General features: G+C 37.5%; 1 protein-coding gene across 10 annotated transcripts in view; it reads right to left on the bottom strand.

The window, feature by feature from the left end:
- The window catches only part of PIK3CB (phosphatidylinositol-4,5-bisphosphate 3-kinase catalytic subunit beta), a 188,702-nt gene that overhangs the window by 4,882 nt on the left and 158,305 nt on the right, over nucleotides 1-25,515 (bottom strand). For 9 of the 10 annotated variants that reach the window (XM_081574025.1, XM_081574028.1, XM_081574029.1 and 6 more), the window contains 5 exons: nucleotides 19,404-19,582; nucleotides 18,470-18,579; nucleotides 17,634-17,712; nucleotides 3,167-3,334; nucleotides 1,774-1,897 (listed from right to left, as the gene is read on the bottom strand). In XM_081574025.1, the coding sequence (XP_081430151.1) occupies nucleotides 1,774-1,897; nucleotides 3,167-3,334; nucleotides 17,634-17,712; nucleotides 18,470-18,579; nucleotides 19,404-19,582 (660 nt within the window). The remainder of the gene's footprint in view (nucleotides 1-1,773; nucleotides 1,898-3,166; nucleotides 3,335-17,633; nucleotides 17,713-18,469; nucleotides 18,580-19,403; nucleotides 19,583-25,515) is intronic. The other variant, XM_081574033.1, reaches the window with a different exon arrangement.

The raw sequence follows: 25,515 nt of genomic DNA, 5'->3' as shown, positions 1-25,515 counted from the left end.
CTTTGTCTGCTTTTGGTATCAGGGTGATGGTGTCCTTGTAGAATGAGTTTGGAAGTGTTCCTTCCTCTGCAATTTTTTGAAAGAGTTTTAGAAGGATAGGCATTAGCTCTTCTCTAAATGTTTGACAGAATTCTCCTGTGAAGCCATCTGGTCCTGGGCTTTTGTGTTTTGGGAGATTTTTGATCACGGCTTCAATTTCAGTGCTTGTAACTGGGTTGTTCACAATTTCTATTTCTTCCTGGTTCAGTCATGGAAGATTAAACTTTCTAAGAACCTGTCCATTTTTTCCAGGTTATCTATTTTATTGCCATATAGTTGTTCATAATAGTCTCTTACAATCCTTTGTATTTCTGCATTCTCTGTTGTAACCTCTCCTTTTTCATTTCTAATTTTGTTGATTTGATTCTTCTTTTTTATTGATGAGTCTGGCTAAGGGTTTGTCAATATTGTTTATCTTCTCAAAAAACCAGCTTTTAGTTTTATTAATCTTTACTATTGTTTCATTTCTTTTTCACTTATTTCTGCTCGGATCTTTATGATTTCTTTCCTTCTACTAATTTGGGGGGGGGGGGTTTCCTTCTTCTTTTCCCAGTTGTTTTAGGTGTAAAGTTAGGTTTGTCTATTTGATGTTTTTCTTGTTTCTTGAGGTAGGATTGCTATAAACTTCCCTCTTAGAACTGCTTTTGCTGCTTTGAGTTGTCGTGGTTTCCTTGTCATTTGTTTCTAGAAATTTTCTTATTTCCCTTTTGATTTCTTCAGTAACCTGTTGGTTATTTAGAAATGTGTTGTTTAATCTCCATGTGTTTGTGTTTCTTACAGTTTTTTTCTTGTAATTGATATCTAGTATCATACTGTTGTGGTTGGATAGGATGCTTGATATGATTTCAATTTTCTGAAATTTACTGAGGTTTGATTTGTGACCCTACATATTTCTTATTCTTCAATATCTTATTAGAAGGGACTCAAGAAAGAATGGGGAAAAACCTGTGTTTCAATCTAATTAACCAGAAGTCTGAGGGGATTCTTCTAAGTGTGAACACAATGTTCATCTCTCAAAGCCAAACCCAGAACTACTCAGATCTCCAAGGAGGTATAAAACTCTGGGCCCCTCTGAGAGTCAGAGTTCACATAGTGACCCAGAGATTTTTATTCCGGAATCCCTCTAGTGTCAGGGAATTATGGCTAAACTGAAAAATATCTCAAATTAATTTATCTGTCTTTGCTTAAAATAAAAGATTTACAAATAAGTCACTCTGAAAATTTAGAAATCTTTTATTTCAAAACTAAGAGTTTCTTTATAATAAATAACCTGGTGTAGTTCCTAAGCTACCCCAAAATGAGATTACTCACACTCCATTTCTCCTTACTCCCACAGATGATTATATTTGCTATTCTAAAAGAAAATATAAAATGGGATTTGTCTCAACTTTTTCTTTTCTTGAACTTTTCCTTCTTTACACCCTACATAATACCTGCTTTTTCTATTCGCATGTACATGTGTCCCCCAAATACAATTTCTTATATGGAAGGAATAGGTCACTTATAAATAACCTCAATAATTTTTAAGCATTTAAATAAATATTTATCACCTAACTTTATTTAAGCAAACTAACCAATATATGAAGCAGATGGCATATGAAACAAGGGGTGGGAAATAAAAGAAAAAACAAAGACATAACTCAGAGAATCATAAAGAATCTGAGTTTCATAAGAGATTGTGCTGCACATAGCAGCATCACTGAGGTCCTTGGCAGACTCTGGCAAGCTGCTTACCTGGCCAGTTTTTTTGACCATGATGTTATCACTATGTCTGTCACCAATCCCAAGGACATAAGAAGCTACACAGTAGCCGGCACAGGATAGGGTAAATTCCTCAATGGCTCGGTCCAGGTCATCCCTGAACGAGAGAAAAAAAACAAGAGAGAAGATTTTAGTCTCCAAAGGTATGGGATGGAGCCAATCCACACTTCTGTTTCCTTTTTAATGTAAAGAGAATTGCAACACAGAGCTGCCAAAACCATGTGAGGAGAAGATGCTGGATCAGCCAAGAGAGTGAGGATGATGGTCAGAGGAGCAGGGCAGAGAGAAGTCAGCAGGCTGGCTCAGATACCAGATAACTAGAAATCAACTATTCAAACTGCTGTGTCCTGGGGCTCATGTTTCAGTGGGGATGGGGGGTAGGTTCATATGAACAGTAATGAGAGGAGACCATCAGCTTTGCTGGATGATACTGGGCTTTGGAACACTTTTGTAGTTTTGACCAAAGACTAAAATCCATATATATTTAAGAGTTAACTATTGAGGTTCCAATCATTTAAATGACTGATTTAAATCAGAAGCAACTAATATAGACCCTTTAGGGACAAGGCCCTAAATCAGAATCTGAAAACTAATTTTCATATACAAGTTCTTGGATTTTGCCAATGATAAACATTTAAGTCTGACTTCAAAGTCTTAAGCCAGTAATACTTTTAGTATTTTCTTCTCATTGCAAATTCTTTAATTTCCTATGTATTAGGGCTTGTCCAACACAATAACCACAAATAACACAATTCCTGGGCTTCCCTGGTGGCTCAGGTGATAAGAGCATCTGCCTGCAATGTGGGAGACCTGGGTTCGATCCCTGAGCTGGGAAGATCCCCTGGAGGAGGGAATGGCAACCCACTCCAGTATTCTTGCCTGGAGAATCTCATGAACAGAGGAGCCTGGCGGTTCTCTGGGGTCACAAAGAGTTGGACATGACTAAGTGACTAAGCACACACAGCACAACACAATTCCTAGCACTGTATTTTTTAGTTTGCAGAGACCACTTGACAAACTCATTTACTTCTACTGTAAAAATCTACTGAAAATTTACTTAGGTTCATACATTCCCATAATTACAGAAGTTCATGCACTTAAAAAGTTATATGTTACTTGTTAAATACTTAAACTCTTAGGTTTGTTAAACTACTGCTTGGCTCTGAAATTTGATCCAGATGAAGTAGAATTCAATGCTAATCTTCTGTTAAGACCCTAGGAAGGCCTGTTTGTCATTTTGATCTAACTAGAAATAAAGCAATAGATAATATTAATATTTCCTCTAGGACACTGATGAGTCTAGCTAAGAGAATAGTTATTTGTTTAACCGTTTGTTCAGAAGAATGACAGGCAAAAATACACGAACCCAGAATTGAATTCTTTAAGCCAGTTCAGAAGGGCATCTTTGTTGAATGCTGCTGCTGCAGCAACATTGCTACTGTTCAGCTGAATGTCAGCAATTGTTTCAGAGGTGCTCACAACTTCAATGAGGCCAGAGCGGTCTCCTGTTGCTAAGCAGCCGTAAGGTAGCATCCTGAAAAGAAGAAAAGGGATATAGAGAGTCACAGGTCTATGCATCCATAAAATGAAAGACTGACAGAGTTATTTTTTCTTTGAATTTTTAAAAAGTTTTATTACTATTGATACCCTTGTCACTATTGTATCAGTCATATAAAAAAATATAAGTTCTACTTTCAGTTAGGGTATAAATATCTTGGCCAACAAATACAGTACTTTATAGAACTCCAAAGTGCCAGCTAAATGTATAATTTATTACCCGATTATTCTGGTGCAATATTCTACTCATTTATGCAGGTAGACAGAAGCATATTAGATAAAAGAAAAGTCTTTCATTTTTACCCTAAATTTTGGAGAAGAGAATCACCCTTTACAGAGAATCTAGATGCCACATTGCAGGCTAAGCACTTTACACATTACCTTGGTTAACAGCAACCCCTCCTTCCACTGTTCAAGCCCACAAACTTAAGGTAATCTATGATTCTTCCTCCCATTCCCAATATTTATCTATCTTAAAAATGCATACAGTCTAAGAAGTTCTTTGTCTCCACTAGTTCAGGTCACCACCACCCCTATTCAATCACTCAAATTTCCTAACTAGTCTCCCTGTTTCCACAGTATAGTCTGTTCTAAATGCAACAGTAATTATGTGCTGTATGCTCAGTCATGTCCAACTCTTTGCAACCCCATGGACTTAGCCCGCCAGTCTCTTCCGTCAATGCAAGAATACTGGAGTGGGTTGCTATTTCCTCCCACAGGGGATCTTCCTGACCTAGGGATTGAACCCACGTCTTTTGCATCTCTCTGCATTGGCAGGAGAAATTCTTTACCACTGCATCTCCATTTAAAATACATTCATAGGACTTCTCTGGCAGTCCAGTGGTTAAGACTCCACACTGCCAATGCAGGGGGTGTGGGTTTGATCCCTGGTTGGGGAACTAAGATCCCACATGCTGCACTTTGTGGCCAAAAGATTTTAAAAAGCAAACAACCATTCATGTCATTCCCCTGACTGTAATTTTCAGCAATGGCTTCCCACCTGAGTGTAAGCCAACCTGCTTGTTAGAACTCCCAAGACCTTCGATCTAGTCCTGCTTCCCCTCTCTTAGTATCTTTCCCTTGTTCACTTATTTTTACTACACTGGCTCCCTTGCTACTCCTCATACATATCAGATACAACACTCTTTCATTTCTTTATCTGTGTTATTTTCTCTGCCTGGAACATTCTTCCCCAAGACATCTACATGGCTTATTCCCTTACCACTTTGAAATCTTTCCTGAAATGGCACCATCTCAGTAAAGAATTCCCGAATCATCTTATATGACAACAAACTACCTGGTGTCTCTTCCCTGCTTTATTTCCCTTGATAGCCCTCAACACTCCAAAATCCTGTACATTTTTTTATGTATTTGTTTATTATCGGTCTCTACCATTAGGATGTAAATTTCACCAGACAGGGATAATTTGTTCACCATGTACCTTCAGTATCTGAGAGTGTGTACAAAGCAGGCACTAAATAAGTATTTCTGAATGAATTAAACAAATTTAACAACAAAATTCCTATAAGTAAGGTGAGTTCCTTACTTATCAATTTTACAAGCAAAATGTAAACTTAATTTGCAAAAAAAATTATCCATTTAAGTAGCAGATCCAAGACTTAAAACTAGGTCTGAGTGGCTCTAAAACTATCTTTTTAACCTGATACAATCTACAGAGTCACTGACTATATAAGAGATCTCTCAGGCTTCTTGCACAAAGTAATTTTAGCTAAATTGATACGTAGCATTTTGCTTAAATTTGCATTTATATCATCCCTAGTAAAAATAAACATTTTCTCAGGTCTCTTTTAGACATTTCAAGTAGAGTTTCTTTTGTGAATTAGTTAATCAGATAATTTGTCTATTTATAGAGTTTTAAACAGTCCTGGGTGTTCATTGGAAGGACTGATGTTGAAACTAAAACTCCAATACTTTGGCCACCTCATGCGAAGAGTTGACTCATTGGAAAAGACCCTAATGCTGGGAAGGATTGGGGGCAGGAGGAGAAGGGGACGACAGAGGATGAGATGGTTGGATGGCATCACCGACTTGATGGCCATGGGTTTGGGTAGACTCTGGGAGTTGGTGATGGACAAAGAGGCCTGGCATGCTACAATTCATGGGGTTGCAAAGAGTCTGACACGACTGAGCGACTGAACTGAACTGAACTGAAACATTTTTCTTAGAGATTTATGTGACTTCTTTATATATTAGTATTATCCTCTCGGAGAAGGCAATGGCACCCCACTCCAGTACTCTTGCCTGGAAAATGCCATGGACGGAGGAGCCTGGTAGGCTACAGTCCATGGGGTCGCTAAGAGTCGGACACGACTGAGCGACTTCACTTTCACTTTTCCCTTTCATGCACTGGAGAAGGAGATGGCAACCCACTCCAGTGTTCTTGCCTGGAGAATCCCAGGGACAGAGGAGCCTGGTGGGCTGCCGTCTATGGGGTCGCACAGAGTCGGACACGACTGAAGCGACTTAGCATAGCATAGCATTAGCATAGCATAGCATTATCCTCTCATTTTGGTTATCGACATTTTCTTTGGTTTTCTAAAAACTGTACTATCACTAGAAAAAAAATACAAAATGGAATAAGATACCTTGTAAATTTCAAATATAAGGCTGGTGTCTACAGAAAATGCAAGGTATGGAATTCACTGATTCAATACATACAAGTGCAGCTATATGTCAATCATTGTGTTAGCTGCTGGTGATACAAAAAAGTGAGCAAAAAAAAGTCCCTGTTCTCACTGATCAGATAAACCACAAATGTATAATGTGCATATGACTGTTGGATGAATGAGAAGTGCCACTAGAACATGTCAAGGACTAAGAAAGAGCTCTGTGAGGAGGAAGGACACGAGGGACAGAGGCAAGTACAAGGTAGAGAATAAAAGCCAGGTGAGGAGAGGAAATGGTCAGTGTTGGAAAGACCAGGTGGAGCTTTATCTGTTATATAAGGACTTTACCAAAGAGAAAAAAATATGTGTATGTGTGTTGGGGGAATGAATGAGTTTGTTAGTGTGAGTAATAATCAGATAAAAGAGGAGAGTTTCATTTAAAAGTTTTTGAATTTCCTTCTAACCAACAACTCAATTTTATGGCTCTTTAAGCTCTTTTCTAGTTCTAACAAAATATGGTTGGGAGCAAAATTGTGAAACTACATGCTGACAGCCTGATATAAAAATAGCCTGCCTTTACATCTGCATTATTGATTGATTTCTCTTTTTTAAAGTTTACCCTTCACTAGAAAAGGCAGCTATGGAGCATGATAGTTTTTACCAATCCCCCCATCCTTATCATGACACAGCACATGTGAGGTAAACATGGTCCAGTAAAGTGCACTTTGGCTCACTTTCCGACATCTCTTCCTACCCTACTTGTAGCCAAACTGGGCAAAAGTCCAACAACTTCCTCTTCAAAAGCAGACACTGATGAAAGCATTTAGTGTCTTGAGGATAAAATGTTCACAATGGGTAGGAAAAAACATCCTTGTCATAAAGACAGTCTGACAGAAGTCAAGCTGGGGACAAACTCTTGGAGCCCTGACCACCTTACGGGGGCCCCCTTTGCACTCAACTTCTCATTAAGGCCATGACAACACTTAGTAAAGTTTATCTTCCTTTCTCAGACTCTCTGACCCAAGGTGCAATTTCTTATCTTTCCGTGAAAGCAAGAATTGTAAAATGAGATAAATTCTACAGCAGCAGGGATGGCAGCCCCATCACCCTACTCTGAATGGGTATGTAGAAAGTTTTCTCTGGCCTTGACTCTGACACACTGACCCACGTTTTGGTGGTACTTTAGCCCAATGCCTCAAAAGGAGGCAAGTATAATTCTTTTACCTAAGGCTTGCATTGCTTCCATCTTCTTCCTTCATCCTTCTAACTACCGATACCAGTGTCATTAGAACTGCTGTGTAACTCTCTTAAAAGGGAAGTAAACCCCCATTAGTACAACTCAGATATAAAGTTACAATGAAGACAGCTCTCCAAAATTTAGTACCTATTTGATGACTGGTGGTCAGAGTGTTCTAATGCTGATGGCTTACAAAAGTTATAATTTTGCAGGGAAGCTATCAAGAGTATTTTGAGACATTAGAGAAAAATGAAAAATATGTACTTTAATTCATGCTAATGTAGTACTTTTGCAGAAGCTAAAATATTCTGATCAAAATAGTAATGTGTAGAAGGTATATGAAGATTTGACATTGAACTTAAATGCCTCTAATGTCGTTAGAGGTTCACTGGCAAAGAATCTGCCTGCCAATGCAGGAACCATGGGTTCTATCCCTGATCTGGGACGACCCCACATACCATGGAGCAACTAAGCCTGTGGGCCACAACTATTGAGCTCTTGCTCTAGAGCCTGGGAGCCAAAACTACTGAGTCCATGCGCTGTAACTACTGAAGTCCGTGCACCCTAGAGACCATGCTCCACGACAAGAGAAGCCACTGGAATGAGAAGCCCATTCTACCACAACTAGAGAGTAGCCACCTTTCATCACAACTAAAGAAAAGCGGGAAAAGAAAAGAAAAGCTAGCACAGCATGAAGACCCAGCAGAGCCAAAATTAATTAATAAATAAAATTAAAAAAAAAAAAATAGCATGAACCAGCTTAACCTGAACAGCTGGCCAAAAGAAAAACAAACACAACACGAACACTGGGACATGTATATTTATAGAAATAGTAAAAAACAAACAAAAAAAAGTTTGGTGAAAAAAACAGCTATTGGTTTGAAAATGAACTCAAAAGAATTAAAATCCTGCATATTTTTTAAAACATGGGGTCAGAGTACAAAAAGTCAGCAAAGATCTCACTGAACAGACAAGTTCCTTTTTCTTGTTAGACACACATTGTTTCCCCTGAGACAGATACCAGGTTTATTTCTAGCACTCCCACATGTGGCTGCCTCCCTTTGCCTGAGATAACAATGAACTTCATTTGACGCTAACTGTGCTTTACAGTTAAACAGAATGGCCCAAACAAAAAACTAGGAGAAAAGAACTTAGTTGGGGCTTTCAATTAGTCTGATTAAACTAAGGATAGTCTTTAGTTTAGCCTTTTGTAATTAAAAAGACTCATCATATGGCTAGAATCTGCTCTACTTTAGTATAGGAGCCCACTGTGGAGCTTTCTGTACTGACCATGGAAACAACTGACAAGTTACCAGCCAAACCTTGAAAAGTTTTCCCCATTTTTTATGGACAAATCAAGTAAAATCATTTTCATTGGGGTTTACTTTATAAGAACAATTAATAAACTTTTACTGAACTGAACCAGATAGTAAATATTTTAGGTGCTGTAGATAATTAAATCATTTTGTACCTACAGCATAAAAGCGGCCATACAAAAAAACAAGAAGGAAAAAATAAGGTAGGTCAGACCCCTCTGAGTTTGTGTTCTTCAGGAATAATTTCTTATAGTCACCCATTCCCCTCTTATCTACATAATATTTCTTATGACTAAGTTATTGACTAAAAATTTGCTACCTATTCAAAACTATCTGTTCTGTTTTTACATATATGTATTAGAAATTTCTGCTAATTTAAAAGCAAAAATCTTTTAAAATTACAGTACTCAAAGGTCCTTTTTAGATGTACTATAATCTTACTTCTGTATTCCAATCACACCTACAAGTCCTATTTATGGAACAAAACCTATGGCAAATTGTTCACTCTACCTCAATAGTACTGGAAAAGTTTACAATGGAAAAATTCAAAGACTAGAGAACTCTTAAAAACAAACAAAACAATGGACAATTACATACCTGGGCCACCAGAATACTTCTATAAACAAAGAGTTACTAGGTAAGTCTTACCATAATTTTTTCTGACTGCCAAATAATAAAACAACTGAAATCAAGTTTAGAGTCTGACAGACAGCAATTTGGATCTAGCTCCACCACTTACTATTTTTGTAACTTTTGACAAACTGTTTAAAATCCCTTAAACTGTAATTTTCTCATCTGCTGAAAAGGAATTTTCCTATTTGCTTGTAAATTACATGACATTACACATGTGAAGAACCTAATACAACACCTTGTTCAGTCAATAAATATCAATTGTTTTAAGTTTTTAATAAATTAAACTTAAAAAGAAATACCCTTAATCTTGCAGGGATAAAGTCAAGCACAAGTGAACTGTTGCTAGTAACCTTGTGGAAAAAGTTCCTGTAGATACTAAAACACATAAAAAATAATAAAGTAAAAAAGCTTTACAATTAATAAAGAAAGAAAAGGAGACTTCTATATTCCAGATATATAGATTATTCATAATAGTGGCTCAGGAAGTTACTGACTTGGCTGACATTTTAATCTGCATGAGAAAAGAGACATGGCATTGAGCCCACGAGAGGCAGGATCTGGACTTGAAATCCTACACAAAGCTGGGGCTATAAAAGGGCTGTCAAATGTATGAAGAGAACTAGAAAATGTCTGCTCACTGATGACAGGATATACCATGAGAGTTTGCCTTAGATCTAACCTGGGCCCAGGGTGGGCAATAAAAAAGGAGAGATTCATGAAAGTGCAAAAAACTCAAGCCTTCCCATATTCTTATGAAACTCAAATATAATATGAAGTATGAGAGCCTGAAGGCAAAGAATTAACATAAAAACTGGTTGATCATTCATAAAGATCTTGGGCAAAAGCACAAACTAAACCAAAACTCATTTTGGGAGGAACTTTCACATCCTAGGGAGAAAAGGACCCTCACAGAAAACACAATCTTCACCAATAATGAATTCAAAACTAAATATTATTAACTACACAAGGAAATGAATAAGATTAAGCATATAAATGAAAAGACGATACCTTAAGAGAGAACAGTATGAAAGAGATGCTCAGATGATAAAAGACATGAAAAGGAAAAGAAAGTATAAAAAAGAGAAAAGCACATTATTAACAGGAGAAGAGATATACAAAAATCAAATCAAATGCAACTCCTAAATAAAGTTATCAAAACAAACACACTACACTGATACACAAGAGATTAGACAACACTGAAGAGATAGTTAATGAACTGGAAGACAGAATAAAAGAAACTACAAAAAAGATAAAAAGGAAAGAAATAGCAAAGATATTAAGAAGACATGTAGGACAGAACAGGAAAAACCAAAATACATCTACTGAAGTTTCAAGAGAAAATGAAGAAAACTGCAATGTTGAAAAATATGGATTCATTCTGCAGAAACTAAAAGATGTGATTTTCTTAAAAAGATACAATGAAAAAGGGCAAGTAAAAATAAATCAAAAGAAATCCAAACACAGACAAATAATAGTAAAACTGTAGAAACAAAAGGCAAAGAAAATTTTTTTTCTGCAATTGGAATTTAAAAAAAAGACAGCTTATTTAGATTGACAGCAAACTTTAGAAAATGACAACAGAGGTCAGGATACTATGGAATAACATCTTCAAGATTTCTAAGGAAAGCAGCTGTCAATCTGTCTTTTCAAATTTTATAACCAGATAATTTAAGCAAAACCAGCAAGTTAAGGACCTTTGAAAGTCCCCTCTTCTATAAGAACAACAACACTGGCAAAAAATTGTCAAGAATCAACTATTTCAGTAATATGGAAATATAAAAATGGTTTCCACTGATCTGGGGAGTATTTCTTAAGAAAATGGCTGTATCTCAGTTGTGTTTTACTGTTACGTATTCTAATCCCATCTACTTCCCAGTTCTTCAGTAGACATGGCAACAAATGTCCCATAATCACTGCGATTACAGCAATCTGGTAGCCTCTAGAGGGGACAAAAAAGGAGTTGGAGCACCTTCAAAGCCTCATTTCTACGTAACGGTCATTCTTTGAACTCTCCTGCAATTTCCAAGAATATCCCACTAACAGTTCTGTGTTTCTTTGACCTCACTGAGACCTTGCCTACTGTGAACTGCCTTTTAGCTAAGGGTGTTTCTCAAAAATAACCAGGAATCAGGTATTTAACACTGAGGCTGTCTTAAGGGTAAATAATAGCTGGGTCAAACAATAAAGAAAAACTTTAACAAAAAACTTAAAGGAAAAACTCTGTGGAAAGAGATGTTCATAAAGGATATGAAAGACTACAACACATCCAAAGGAATCTAGAAGCTGCAGGGTTGTATGCACTTCTGGGTTTCTGCAAAGGGATAGCACAGAATCGAGAAGGCCCTAGCACTCACTTCTTACTAACTTTGAGGCTTACACTAATTAGGGGTCACAGCTCTAAATTACCTGGTTAACTCCTCAAGATATGTCCCAACATGCACAAAGAAACCTCAGTAAAGACTGGAAGACTTAAAAATCCTGAACAAGAGAGAGAACCTGATTTTCAAGGTTTACAAGATTAAAACCCTATATTAAGTATGTTCAAAGAAATAAACAGAGCCAAGTCTAAAGAACAAAAGAGAAGTATAAGAATGATGAACTGGATTTTGTTAGTGGTCCAGTGGTTAATAACCCACCTGCCAATGCAAAGGACATGGGTTCAATCCCTGGTCTGGGAAGATTCCACATGCCTCAGGCCAATTAAGCCCTTGTACTTTGGCTTTAAACCCCTACTGAAGGCCGTGTACCCTGGGGCCAATGCTCCACAGGGAGAAACCACCACAATGAGAAGCCCATGCATCACAACTGGAGAGTGGCTCACACTCGCCACAACTAGAGAAAGCCCACATACAGCAACGAAGGCTTAGCACAGCCAAAAATAAATTTAAAAAGTTAGGGGGAAAAAATGATGAATCACCAGAGACTATATTTAAATAAACAGAAATTATTTAAATGAACCAAATACCGTGACATTTTTCAAAGAACTAGAATAATCCTAAATTTTTTCACATACCTAGATTTCAGAATGTGCTACAATAATCAAAACAACATGTAACCAGCACAAAAACAGACACATAAATCAATGGTACAGAACAGACAGCCCAAAATTAAACTCATTCAAAGGATCAATGAGTCTACGACAAGGGAAGCAAAACTATACAACTGAGAAAAGACAGTCCCGACAATAAGTGTCACTGGGAAAACTGGATGGCTACCTATAAAGAATGAAAACAATATCTTCTAATATCATATACAAAAATAAATTCAAAATGGATTAAAGATCTAAACGTAAGAACTGAAACCACAGAACTCCTACAAGGGAATATAGGCAGACAATTCCCAATTTCAAAACTTACTACAAATTAATCAAGACTATGCACAGAAATAAGATATATAGGTCAATGAAATAGAATTTAGATTCTAGGAAAATTCCCTCACATTTATAGTCAATTCATGTTTGACACAAGTGCCAAGATAATTCAATGAAGAAAAAACAATCTTTTCAACAATGGTGATGCAACAACTGGATACCAACACACACAAAAAAATGAAAATGGACTCCTACCACATACCATACAAAAACATTAACTAAAAGTGGATTAATGACCTCCTAGATAAGAGCTAAACTAAAATTTTCAGAAGAAAGCATAGGTGGAAATCTTCATGACACTGGATTAGATAATGCTTTCTCAGACCTGACACCAAAAACACAAGAAGCTAAAGGAAAAAACAGATAAACTGAACTTTATCAAGGTAAATATTTTGTGCATCTAAGGACACTATCATGAAAGTGAACAAACCCACAGAATGGGAGAAAATATTTGCCAATAATGTATTCACTAGGAGTCGAGTATCCAAAATACATAAGGAACTCACAACTCAAAAGACAAATATAATAACCCAATTAAAAAATGAGCAAAAAACTTGAATAGGTATTTCTCCAAATAAGATATACAAATGACTAACAAGCACATGAAAATCTGGCCAACATTATTAGTCATTAGGAAAATGCAAATTAAAATCACAATTAGAAAATTAACAAAATTGCAAGCTAGAAACTGACAAATACCAATTATAATGGGAGGTTTTAACATAACTCTGAACTGACAAACAAGTAAAACTTTAATGAGAATAGAGATCTGGGCATAATCAACAAATTTGATATAACAGACCAGTTTATGATCTTACAGTTAATTACAACAGCATCTGAAATATTTTCAATCAATGAATATCACAATCAGTGTGATAGAAAAACTGGGCATATGGTAATGCATAAAAAATCTTAAGAAATATGACATTGATCTTACACAGACCACAATATCTTGCAGTAGTCAGGTACAATAAAATTAAGACATCATAGAGACACAAACAACAAAAAAGTTCAATGTAATTTGGGAGTCAAAACAATTTAAACTAGTTCAGGACTTAAAGAAATAAAAATGGAAATAATAAAACATTTAGAAGTAAATTCTATATAGTGTGATGTATTATAAAAAAGCACAAACAAGTACATTTTAAAACTTAAGGGAAAAAAATTTATGGGATGCAGTTAAGACAGTTAGAAGAAATATATGTATGGTTTTAAAAAACTGAAATTAATGTCCCTATAGCTCAAATGGTAAAGAATCTGCTTGCAATGCAGGAGACCAGGGTTCTCGATCCCTGGGTTGGTAAGATCCTCTGCAGAAGGGAATGGCAATCCACTCCAGTATTCTTGCCTGGAGAATTCCATGGATAGAGAAGCCTGGTGGGCTAAAGTCCATGAAGTCACAAAGAGCCGGACATGACTGAGCGACTAACACACATACACATACAATGTTCTGTTTCAAAAAAATCAGAAACAGCCTCTAAGACTAATCTAGAGAAGACTAATATGGAAAAAATACTGCATACAAAATAATTCTGTCGTCCCCTTCTCCTCCTGGCCCCAATTCTTCCCAGCATTGGGGTCTTTTCCCATGAGTCAATTCTTCGAATGAGGTGGCCAAAGTATTGGAGTTTCAGCTTCAACATCAGTCCTTCCAATGAACACCCAGGATTGATCTCCTTTAAGATGGACTGGTTGGATCTCCTTGCAGTCCAAGGGACCCTCAAGAGTCTTATCCAACACCACAGTCTAAAAGCATCAATTCTTCGGTGCTCAGCTTTCTTCATCATCCAACTCTCACGTCCATACATGACCACTGGAAAAACCATAGCCTTGACTAGGAGGACCTTTGTTAGTAAAGTAATGTCTCTGCTTTTAAATATGCTATATAGGCTGGTCATAACCTTCCTTCCAAGGAGTAAGTGTCTTTTAATTTCATGGCTGCAATCACCATCTGCAGTGATTTTGGAGCCCCCCAAAAATACAGTCTGACACTGTTTCCCCATCTATTTCCCATGAAGTGATGGGACCAGATGCCATGATTTTAGTTTTCTGAATGTTGAGCTTTAAGCCAACTTTTTCACTCTCCTCTTTCACTTTCATTAAGAGGCTCTTCAGTCCTTCTTCCCTTTCTGCCATAAGGGTGGTGTCATCTGCATATCTGAGGTTATTGATATTTCTCCCGGCAATCTTGATTCCAGCTTGTGTTTCTTCCAGCCCAGCGTTTCTCACGATGTACTCTGCATAGAAGTTAAATAAGCAGGATGACAATATACAGCCTTGACGTACTCCTTTTCCTATTTGGAACTAGTCTGTTGTTCCATGTCCAGTTCTAACTGTTGCTTCCTGACCTGCATACAGGTTTCTCAAGAGACAGATCAGATGGTCTGGTATTCCCATCTCTTTCAGAATTTTCCACAGTTTATTGTGATCCACACAGTCAAAAGCTTTGGCATAGTCAATAAAGCAGAAATAGATGTTTTTCTGGAACTCTCTTGCTTTTTCGATGATCCAGCGGATGTTGGCAATTTGATCTCTGGTTCCTCTGCCTTTTTAAAACCAGCTTGAACATCTGGAAATTCACCGTTCACGTATTGCTGAAGCCTGGCTTGGAGAATTTTGAGCATTACTCTACTAGCGTGTGAGATGAGTGCAGTTATGTGGTAGTTTGAGCATTCTTTGGCATTGCCTTTCTTTGAGATTGGAACAAAAACTGATCTTTTCCAGTCCTGTGGCCACTGCTGAGTTTTCCGGATTTGCTGGCATATCGAGTGCAGCACCTTCACAGCATCACCTTTGAGGATTTGAAATAGCTCAACTGGAACTCCATCACCTCCACTAGCTTTGTTCATAGTGATGCTTTCTAAGGCCCACTTGACTTCACATTCCAGGATGTCTGGCTCTAGGTGAGTGATCACACCATCGCGATTATCTGGGTCGTGAAGATCTTTTTTGTACAGCTCTTCCGTGTATTCTTGCCACCTCTTCTTAATATCCTGCTTCTGTTACATCCATACCATTTCTGTCCTTTATCGAGCCTATCTTTGCATGAAATGTTCCCTTGGTATCTCTAATTTTCTTGAAGAGATCTCTAGTCTTTCCCAATCTGTTGTTTTCCTCTATTTCTTTGCATTGATCACTGAGGAAGGCTTTCTTATCTCTCCTTGCTATTCTTTGGAACTCTCCCTTCAGATGGGAATATCTTTCCTTTTCTCCTTTGCTTTTCACTTCTCTTCTTTTCCGAGCTATTTGTAAGGCCTCCTCAGACAGCCATTTTGCTTTTTTGCATTTCTTTTCCATGGGGATGGTCTTGATCCCTGTCTCCTGTACAATGTCACCAACCTCTGTCCATAGTTCATCAGGCACTCTGTCTATCAGATCTAGTCCCTTAAATCTATTTGTCACTTCCACTGTATAATCATAAGGGATTTGATTTAGGTCATATCTGAATAAGGATGCATCAATTTTACCTGCATATTTAATTCCTCTTTTAAAAAGGTAAATATGAAAACATGTTAACATCTGTCATTAAACTATTAAATATCTACTCAAATCTGGGTTTAAGAGCACAAAAATATTGTCAAATTATCATCTATATTTCATGTTTAAAATATTTCACAGTTTAAAAAACAAAGAATTAAGTAAAGGATGAAGTTATTAGTAACTAGCATGGAAAAAATATTTTAACTGTATGGCCCTATATTATATCATGAAATACGTTTAATGTTTTTCTCTCCTTAAAAGGAGTATACTGCAGAAAACTAGAGAACCAGGTGTACCAAGGGCAGAGGGGATTGTATCATCTTTAATGCTACCACCCGTAAGCAATGTCTATTATACCATTTTAGTTTCTGTAAACATTTTAAAATGTGTGTCATTTTTCAGGAAGTTTTTTAAATGGTTGAAATCATTCTATTAAAATATTTTTTGCATCTCACTTGTTTCATTTGATGTTTGAAGATAGTACTTTGTCCAAACTGACAGCAATTCTCTATAAACAATACTTTTAAATACCTGAGATGTTTTGTCGTATGTGAAAGCTTATCCTTTTTTAAACCATTATACTATTGAGCAAACATTGAAAAGGGTGGCCCAATTTTTTTTTTTTGCTGTAAATAAAGCAACAATGAGTACCTTTGTGCATAAATCTCTTTTCTCATTTTTAATTTTAAATTAAAGTATGGAAATATTGGATATGGAGTATAAATAAACAATAAAGAGAAGTTTATATTAATTTACAGTGGTATATGACAATATGTGTGTTTCTGTTACTGCAACAGTGCTCCAGACTGTATTTCATTTAACAAAATTTTTGGTAAGAAATCAATGGTATCTAACTGTTCTTTTAATTTGAACTTCAACCTTAGAACTAATGGTATTTGCATAATTATTAGCTTATTTATTTTATAACTTGAACGGCCTTGTCACATCTTCTCCCTATATATTTATTTCTATGAACTCTTTTAATATTTAGAATTATTATCCCCCCTGTCCTGTTCATTATGAATATAACACCTGAGGTGAGGCTTGACTTTGGTTTGTTGACACTTGAACCTTATATTTTTATATAATTAAGTATGTCAACAGTGTTTGCAATTATCTGCTCTTTATCTTAAAAGATTTATAATAATTAAACTTTAAAAATCCATTATGTTTCCTTTTTTTTTGTCACCATAAACCTGTTCTGCTCACTGTCTACCCCTAACAATGGTGGCAAGCAAAAAACCCTGAAAGTCCACCTAAAGACTTCCCTTTCAGGAAGGTTAGAAGAATCAGAGTTACTAGAGTGAAAAAGAAGAGGCGCAGGCCCTTCTCTGGCTCATCACTCTCGTGACCACCAGTGCATCTTTCCTGAGATCATCTCCAAAACCACAGATTGGGATGTGACTCTTGCTGTCACAAGCGTAATTTTACACTTGATGAGGTTTCAGTAAGATAATGTATTGAGAGATTGTTGTAAACTATAAAGTATTATATGGATATGATTATGAACAACAACCAATAATAATATCAGGAAGAAATCAACAGAAGTTTTTAAAACTCTGTCGTGGAAGGAATACAACATGAGATAAAAAGAAATTCACTAGAAATCTTACCGAAGGTCTAGACCAGCTTCTTTCCAGAGTAGATCCATCAAGCGTAGCATCTGGAGTGTCAACATATCCTGCCGTAAATCTAAGGGGGAAAAGCCCTTATATAAGTGCTTTATACTTTATGCTTAATAACATTAACTTAAGATTAACTAATTCAGCCAGAATTAACTGGCTGGGAAAAAACACTGACAAATAACTGCTCTGTTAATTTTTTCCCCAGAATTTAAAATTTCTTTTAAAAATAGTTGTAAGCACATACACTTAGGTTCAATTAATTCCATTTAACAGGCCCAACACAGAGAAGATATAATCTTCATGGACAGGAAGAACCTGAAGCTCAATGAATTTTACATGATTTGCCTGCAATCACAAAACTAATGAATGGTAGCAATCATTACTACCTTCTGGTTGGTGTGATTACTTCAGAGGCATTTCTTTTATAAAATATGGGTAAAATGTTTTAATTAAAATACAAAACTATGGCAGCAATATCAAAATTGCTATCATTGAAACAATGTTATGAACATATTGAAAATATTCTCTTATACTTTATAAGCTTTTAACCAAAGGAATACACAGCATTGTATTTTGTAGGGAAAAGGGAAGGTTTATTAGAACACACACACACAATGCATGTAAGTAAGCTATACAAATCACCTTCCAAAAGGAGAAAAACAGGGGGTTTATGACAAGTCAAATTCAACTTAATGACCATTAACAGCTATCTACTGGCTGCCATCTGTTTGTTCTACATTTTCACATCACCTTTCAGAGAAAGCAGACAGACAACAAATGAAAAATACTAAGGAATTTGGCACTGTAAAAAACTCAGTACATACCATCACCATTTTTAAAAATCACGCCAACTGAATCCTCACCAAACACCTTGTTGTTGTACACAAGCCACAAAGGCTTCATTTTGGAATCCATGTATTTACACTTCTCAACACTGAAAGGAAGAAAGGGAAAAATTAGCCCACTTCAGTTAAAACATATGGCAAGATTGGAATGCTGCCATGGCATACTAGGCCTGGGAAAACCCCTCACCTGTTCCATTCAGGTCTACAGAAGTCAGAACTAGAACATTTCCTCTTGGCAGAAAAGCAACTGTGACACTAGCCTTGGTCAGCATGCAGTGATGACAAATGAGCTGAACTGAAAATCCAGATTTGCACTTCTCACTGCTATATTTAGAGCTCCTCCTTTTCTTTCCTTATTCTTAACTTTTGTTATCATACATGGACAATAACAATCAGAATGTAACACTGGATTGTGAGTTCATTCGTGATTTCATAAAGAAGGATCAACTTTGAATCCTGATATACTGAACATAATTATTACTTTCCCATTGTTACTTTTGCAGGGAAAGTAAAAATAAGAAATCATTTTCTAAGTTCATTCAAAAATTTCATTTTGAAGATAAGTTTATTTAGTAAATATTCTATGATGGCTGCCAACATTTTGCTTACATAAGACTTTCAACTCTAAGAAACCAGTAATATAGAAAACAAATTTAATTACATACAATTGAAAGGAAATTAACTTCCACTAAGCCCACTGGTAAATTTAGCTAGAAGGTATTAGACCCCTATTAACATAAGAATCCTATTAACATAAGAATAACTTTTGAGAACTTTAAGATTTTTCTTCTTTAATTATATTCCAATCACCAACAGCAGTCTTCACTGCTCCCATAAGGCAGTCACTCGGAAATCCCTCCTGCAATGCTATTTAAAGGGAAGTTCACCAAGCACAGTACAGAAGGTCACTTACTAGAGTTCTGAGAGGATAACACATGGGTTCAGAGGTGACTGCAGGTCAGAGAGGGCTTCACGGTAAGCATTCTGTTTTAAACAAGTGTGCATCGCTTCTTTCCCTTTGGCTCTATTTAGCTTCATTGCATTCAGTTTGATTAAACTATTTAAAGTTTTTAGTTTATTGAGTGCTTCAACCTGAAAAATAAATTTCCACACCACCAAAATTCATTTCTGTTAAAAATAATGTCAAGTGGTACTATTAATCAATAACCATTTCCCTATCAACTCTCCTTCCGGCAACATACAGGCCGGGTAATCAGCTAAAGTAAAAATAGTACTCGCTTTATGACAAATATATTACATACAAGGAAATAAATTTATTGTGAACACATTTTTCAAATGTTCACAAATCCTTTTCTTAAATAAAACCTTATAAATTAGAGAAAAGTAGAGACCTAGATTGCAGGTAAGAAGATAAGTATGAAACTTTACTCAGAACTCTGTAACTAACTGAGTTCAAATAGAATTTGAAACACAATAAATCTGAACTACACTCTAACTGGGCAACTCTACAGTACGGAAACGAAAATCTGTATTTTCAAGTAACCCTGGGATTGACATTACTATCTTTGTCATCACTCTTGTTTCACATTTTCTCAGTATATTCTCTTTCCACTAAGGGTATAACGTAAATGACTGTACAATAAAATAAATACAAATACAGACAACAACAGCTGTTGTTCAAGTCTAAATTACTGGTTTTTATAATGAGGTACGGAGAAGGCAATGGCACCCCACTCCAGTACTCTTGCCTGGAAAATCCCATGGACAGAGGAGCCTCATAGGCTATAGTCCATGGGGTGGCTAAGAGTCGGACACGACTGAGCAACTTCACTTTCACTTTTCACTTTCATGCATTGGAGAAGGAAATGGCAACCCACTCCAGTGTTCTTGCCTGGAGAATCCCAGGGACGGTGGAGCCTGGTGGGCTGCTGTCTATGGGGTCGCACAGAGTCGGACACGACTGAAGTGACTTAGCAGTAGCAGCATAATGAGGTAAACTCTAGCTATCAAAACTCGAAAATGAAAGTTGCTCAGACGTGTTTAACTCTTTTTGCGACCTGATGGATTATACAGTCCTGTAATTCTCCAGGCCTGAAAACTGGAGTAGATAGCCTTTGCCTTCTCCACAGGATCTTCCCAGGGATCGAACCCAGGTCTCCCGCATTGCAGGCTGATTCTTTACTGGCTGAGCCACAAGGGAAGCCCAACAATACTGGAGTGGGTAGCCTATTCCGACCGAGGAATCGAACTGGGTTGAATCTCCTGCATTGCAGGTGGATTCTTTGCCAGCCGAGGTACCAGGGAAGCCTCTATCAAAACTTACACAAATAAAAAAAAAACTTACGCAAGAAGTACAAGGGGAATCAACAATGGCCAACTGAATCAAAATCATGTGTTTATAATTCAAACTTATTTTTACTAACTTAAGGACTGTCCAGGTCATATTAGTCAAATTCTCTAAGATCTAGCCTTGGCCAGCCATAAAACATAGAAAGGAATATTTCATTTTATTATTATGTCATTAAAACTGGAAACAATTAATAGATATTAAATACATACATCAACATGTAGACTGCATATAGAATATGTATGCAACAAACATGAACACTATGGTTTCCATTTCCATGAACAGATTAATTTTACACCATGTTTTCATTTCTGAATTTTGCTTCTATACAAAGAAGCCACTAAGACTCTATAGGGACATGAATTCAGCATGCAGTTTCTACAGACAGGCTGAGGACTTGCTCACAGGAAACTGGAAAGGTTCTATGTAGTTGGAAGATTAAATCAAGATGGCTGAAGCTTGCCAAGTTAGCCATCTGTCAAAACCACAGACAGCCCATTTCTCAACAATTTCAGGAGCTGTACAAACACTTGTGAAAAGGGAACTAGCTGAAAAATGGACTATGCAAATAAGAACTTTTTGAAGTATCTCAATTTTGAATTTCTTCCATATTTGTATAGTTGCAAATTTTTAGGGCCTATCCATAATTATGTTGATATCCATTTCCTGGAAGAGTGTTCTGAATACCCACACGGCCAATAAGTGTTTCAACACCTTGTCACACTAAGTTTACAGTGATAACAAGAATTCCCATGTAAAAGGTACAATCTTCCCCTAACTGTTCATTAGTCAAGAAAGAGTAAGAATAATGTGATCCGACGTATGTCATATTTTTGCTGTTGTAAAAGTCAAACTGGGGTTCTCAGAGAAACAAGAAAATGCCCAGTGTAGTCTGATCATATGAATGAGTCGAAAGAAGTAGGGACTTTATCAAGGTGCAGGGGATGGTGGGGTCTTACTTGACTTTGTTAAAAGTTGAATTTTATTATTCATGCAATGAAAATTACTGCAGGGATTTTAAAAAGGGAATAATGGTTGTTTAGTCGCTACATCATGTTCAACTCTTTAGTAACCCCATGGACTCCGTGCCAGACTCCTCTGTCCATGGGGTTTCCCAGGCAACAATACTGGAATGGGTTGCCATTTCCTTCTCCAGGGGATCTTCTGCACCCAGGGATTGAACCCGTATTTCCTGCACTGAAAGGTGGATTCTTTACCTCTGAGCCAGCAGGGAAGCCCGAACAAAAGGTTAGGAGTGGGGAAACAAACGGTATTCAAGTGAGAGAAGTTAGAAAAGGTTAAAAGGGAGGGGAGTCGTTTCCACAAGGAAAACACAATGTAGTATCAAAAAACATAGTCTGAGAGAGAATATTTAATACTACATAAAATGTCAGTTACGTGAGTTGAATATACTACTTTCAGTTTACATCAGCTAGAAGAAACTTGGACCGCAAGGAGATCCAACCAGTCCATCCTAAAGGAAATCAGTCTTGAGTGTTCATTAGAAGGATTGATGCTGAAGCTGAAATTCCAATACTTTGGCCACCTGATGCAAAGAGCTGATTCATTTGAAAAGACCCTGATGCTGGGAAAGATTGAGGGCAGGAGGAGAAGGGGACAACAGAGGATGAGATGGTGGGATGGCATCACTGACTCAATGGACATGAGTTTGAGTAAACTTTGGGAGTTGGTGATGGACAGGGGAGGCCTGGCGTGCTGTGGTTAATGGGGTTGCAAAGAGTTGGACACGATTGACAGACTGAACTTAACTGAGATGAAACCACCCTGCTAATACTTACAGCTTCCATACTGTAATAATTACAATCACATACAGCTAGTGGTCTAAATTTATACCACAGCATTAATAAACACCTAAATGGGAAAGACTAGAGATCTCTACAAGAAAATTAGAGATACCAAGGGAATATTTCATGCAAAGATGGGCTCGATAAAGGACAGAAATGGTACGGACCTAACAGAAGTAGAAGATATTAAGAAGAGGGACAAGAATACACAGAAGAACTGTACAAAAAAGATCTTCACGACCCAGATAATCACAATGGTGTGATGACTCATCTAGAGCCAGACATCCTGGAATGTGAAGTCAAGTGGGCCTTAGAAAGCATTACTACAAAAAAAAAAAAAGAAAGCATTACTACACAGCTAGTGGAGGTGATGGAATTCCAGTTGAGCTATTTCAAATCATCAAAGATGATGCTGTGAAAGTGCTGCACTCGATATGCCAGCAAATCTGGAAAACTCAGCAGTGGCCACAGGACTGGAAAAGGTCAGTTTTCATTCCAATCCCAAAGAAAGGCAATGCCAAAGAATGCTCAAACTACCACACAACTGCACTCATCTCATACACTAGTAAAGTAATGCTCAAAATTCTCCAAGCCAGGCTTCAGCAATACGTGAACCGTATGCCAGCAAATCTGGAAAACTCAGCAGTGGCCACAGGACTGGAAAAGGTCAGTTTTCATTCCAATCCCAAAGAAAGGCAATGCCAAAGAATGCTCAAACTACCACACAACTGCACTCATCTCATACACTAGTAAAGTAATGCTCAAAATTCTCCAAGCCAGGCTTCAGCAATACGTGAACCGTGAACTTCCAGATGTTCAAGCTGGTTTTAGAAAAGGCAGAGGAACCAGAGATCAAATTGCAAACATCCGCTGGATCATCGAAAAAGCAAGAGAGTTCCAGAAAAACATCTATTTCTGCTTTATTGACTATGCCAAAGCCTTTGACTGTGTGGATCACAATAAACTGTGGAAAATTCTGAAAGAGATGGGAATACCAGACCATCTGACCTGTCTCTTGAGAAACCTGTATGCAGGTCAGGAAGCAACAGTTAGAACTGGACATGGAACAACAGACTGGTTCCAAATAGGAAAAGGAGCTCATCAAAGCTGTATATTGTCACCCTGCTTATTTAACTTCTATGCAGAGTACATCATGAGAAACGCTGGGCTGGAAGAAACACAAGCTGGAATCAAGATTGCCGGGAGAAATATCAATAACCTCAGATATGCAGATGACACCACCCTTATAGCAGAAAGTGAGGAAGAACTAGGTTCAGAAAACTAAGATCATGGCATCTAGTCCCATCACTTCATGGCAAATAGATGGGGAAACAGTGGAAACCGTGTCAGACTTTATTTTTTTGGGCTCCAGAATCACTGCTGATGGTGACTGCAGCCATGAAATTAAAAGACGCTTACTCCTTGGAAGGAAGGTTATGACCAACCTATACAGCATATTTAAAAGCAGAGACATTACTTTGCCAACAAAGGTCCGTCTAGTCAAGGCTACTGTTTTTCCAGTGGTCATGTATGGATGTGAGAGTTGGATAGTGAAGAAAGCTTTTGGACTGTGGTGTTGGAGAAGACTCTTAAGAGTCCTTTGGACTGCAAGGAGATCCAACCAGTCCATCTTAAAGGAGATCAGTCCTGGGTGTTCATTGGAAGGACTGATGTTGAAGCTGAAACTCCAATACTTTGGCCACCTCATGCGAAGAGTTGACTCATGGGAAAAGACCCTAATGCTGGGAAGGATTGGGGGCAGGAGGAGAAGGGGACAACAGAGGATGAGATAGTTTGATGGCATCACCGACTTGATGGACATGGGTTTGGGTAAACTCCAGGAGTTGGTGATGGACAGGGAGGCCTGGCATGCTGCGATTCATGGGGTCGCAAAGAGTCGGACATGACTGAGCCACTGAACTGAATTGTACTGAAGTAGTAAACCTTCAGGACTCATTTTTCTAACATGTACTCGTATACGTACAAAAACTAAGAAGTTGATAAATTCCCTGATACTTTCATCAACATCAAATGATGCTTGCGAACTCTACAGTATCAACCAGACTGAAACTGACTTTCCCCTGGCTTCCCCAAAGAGACTGTGGCCTTTGCCACAGTAACTGCACACTGGGGGAAAGGAAATAATCAGGCTTTTCAGGGAATTTTGGACACTGTCTCCAAAATGACACTAATGCAAACTGACTCAAAATGTCACTGACCTTCACCAAACCAAGTGGGGGCTTATGGAGGTCAAGTTAACAAGGGAGTTTTAGCACAGATCTTTCTTCAAAGGGCACAGTTGGTTCCAGATCCATCTTGTGGTTATTTCTGTAGTTCCGGAATATATAACTGAAACAGAAGCTGGCAGAATTCCCATGTTGGTTTCCTGATCTTTGGAGTGAGGGCTACTATGGTCAGAAAGGCCAGGTGAAGTTATTACAACTGTTTCTACCTAAGAAAATAGTAAATACATTCCTGGAGTAACTGTACAGATTAGTGTCATCATTAAGGATTTGAAAGATGCAAGGTGGTGATTCCCATCACATCCTCATTCATCTTGCCTATTTGGCCTATGCAAAAGATAGGGGACTGTTATAGCCTTAACCAGGTAGTATATACCAGATGCAGTTTCACTGCGTAAATAAAGTAACTTATCTCCTGGTATCTGGTATGCAACTACTGATTGGACAAATGCTTTATTTTCCATACGTGTCAATAAGGACCGCCATAAGCAATCTGCTTAAGTCAGCAATGCCAACAATACACTTCCATTGTCCTAACTCAGGAGTATATTAATTCTCCAGCTCCAGGCCACAGTTTATTTGAAGGAATCCTGATCCACATTCCTTTCAATAAGATATCATGCTGGTCGATTACAGTGCTAACATTATGCTGACTGAACCCAGTGAGTA

Source organism: Giraffa tippelskirchi, chromosome 2, assembly GCF_054371585.1.
Source record: "Giraffa tippelskirchi isolate mGirTip1 chromosome 2, T2T-mGirTip1v1.2.pri, whole genome shotgun sequence".
NCBI classification, from domain to species: Eukaryota; Metazoa; Chordata; class Mammalia; order Artiodactyla; family Giraffidae; genus Giraffa; species Giraffa tippelskirchi.
This window is presented reverse-complemented; position numbering and strand designations above follow the sequence as displayed.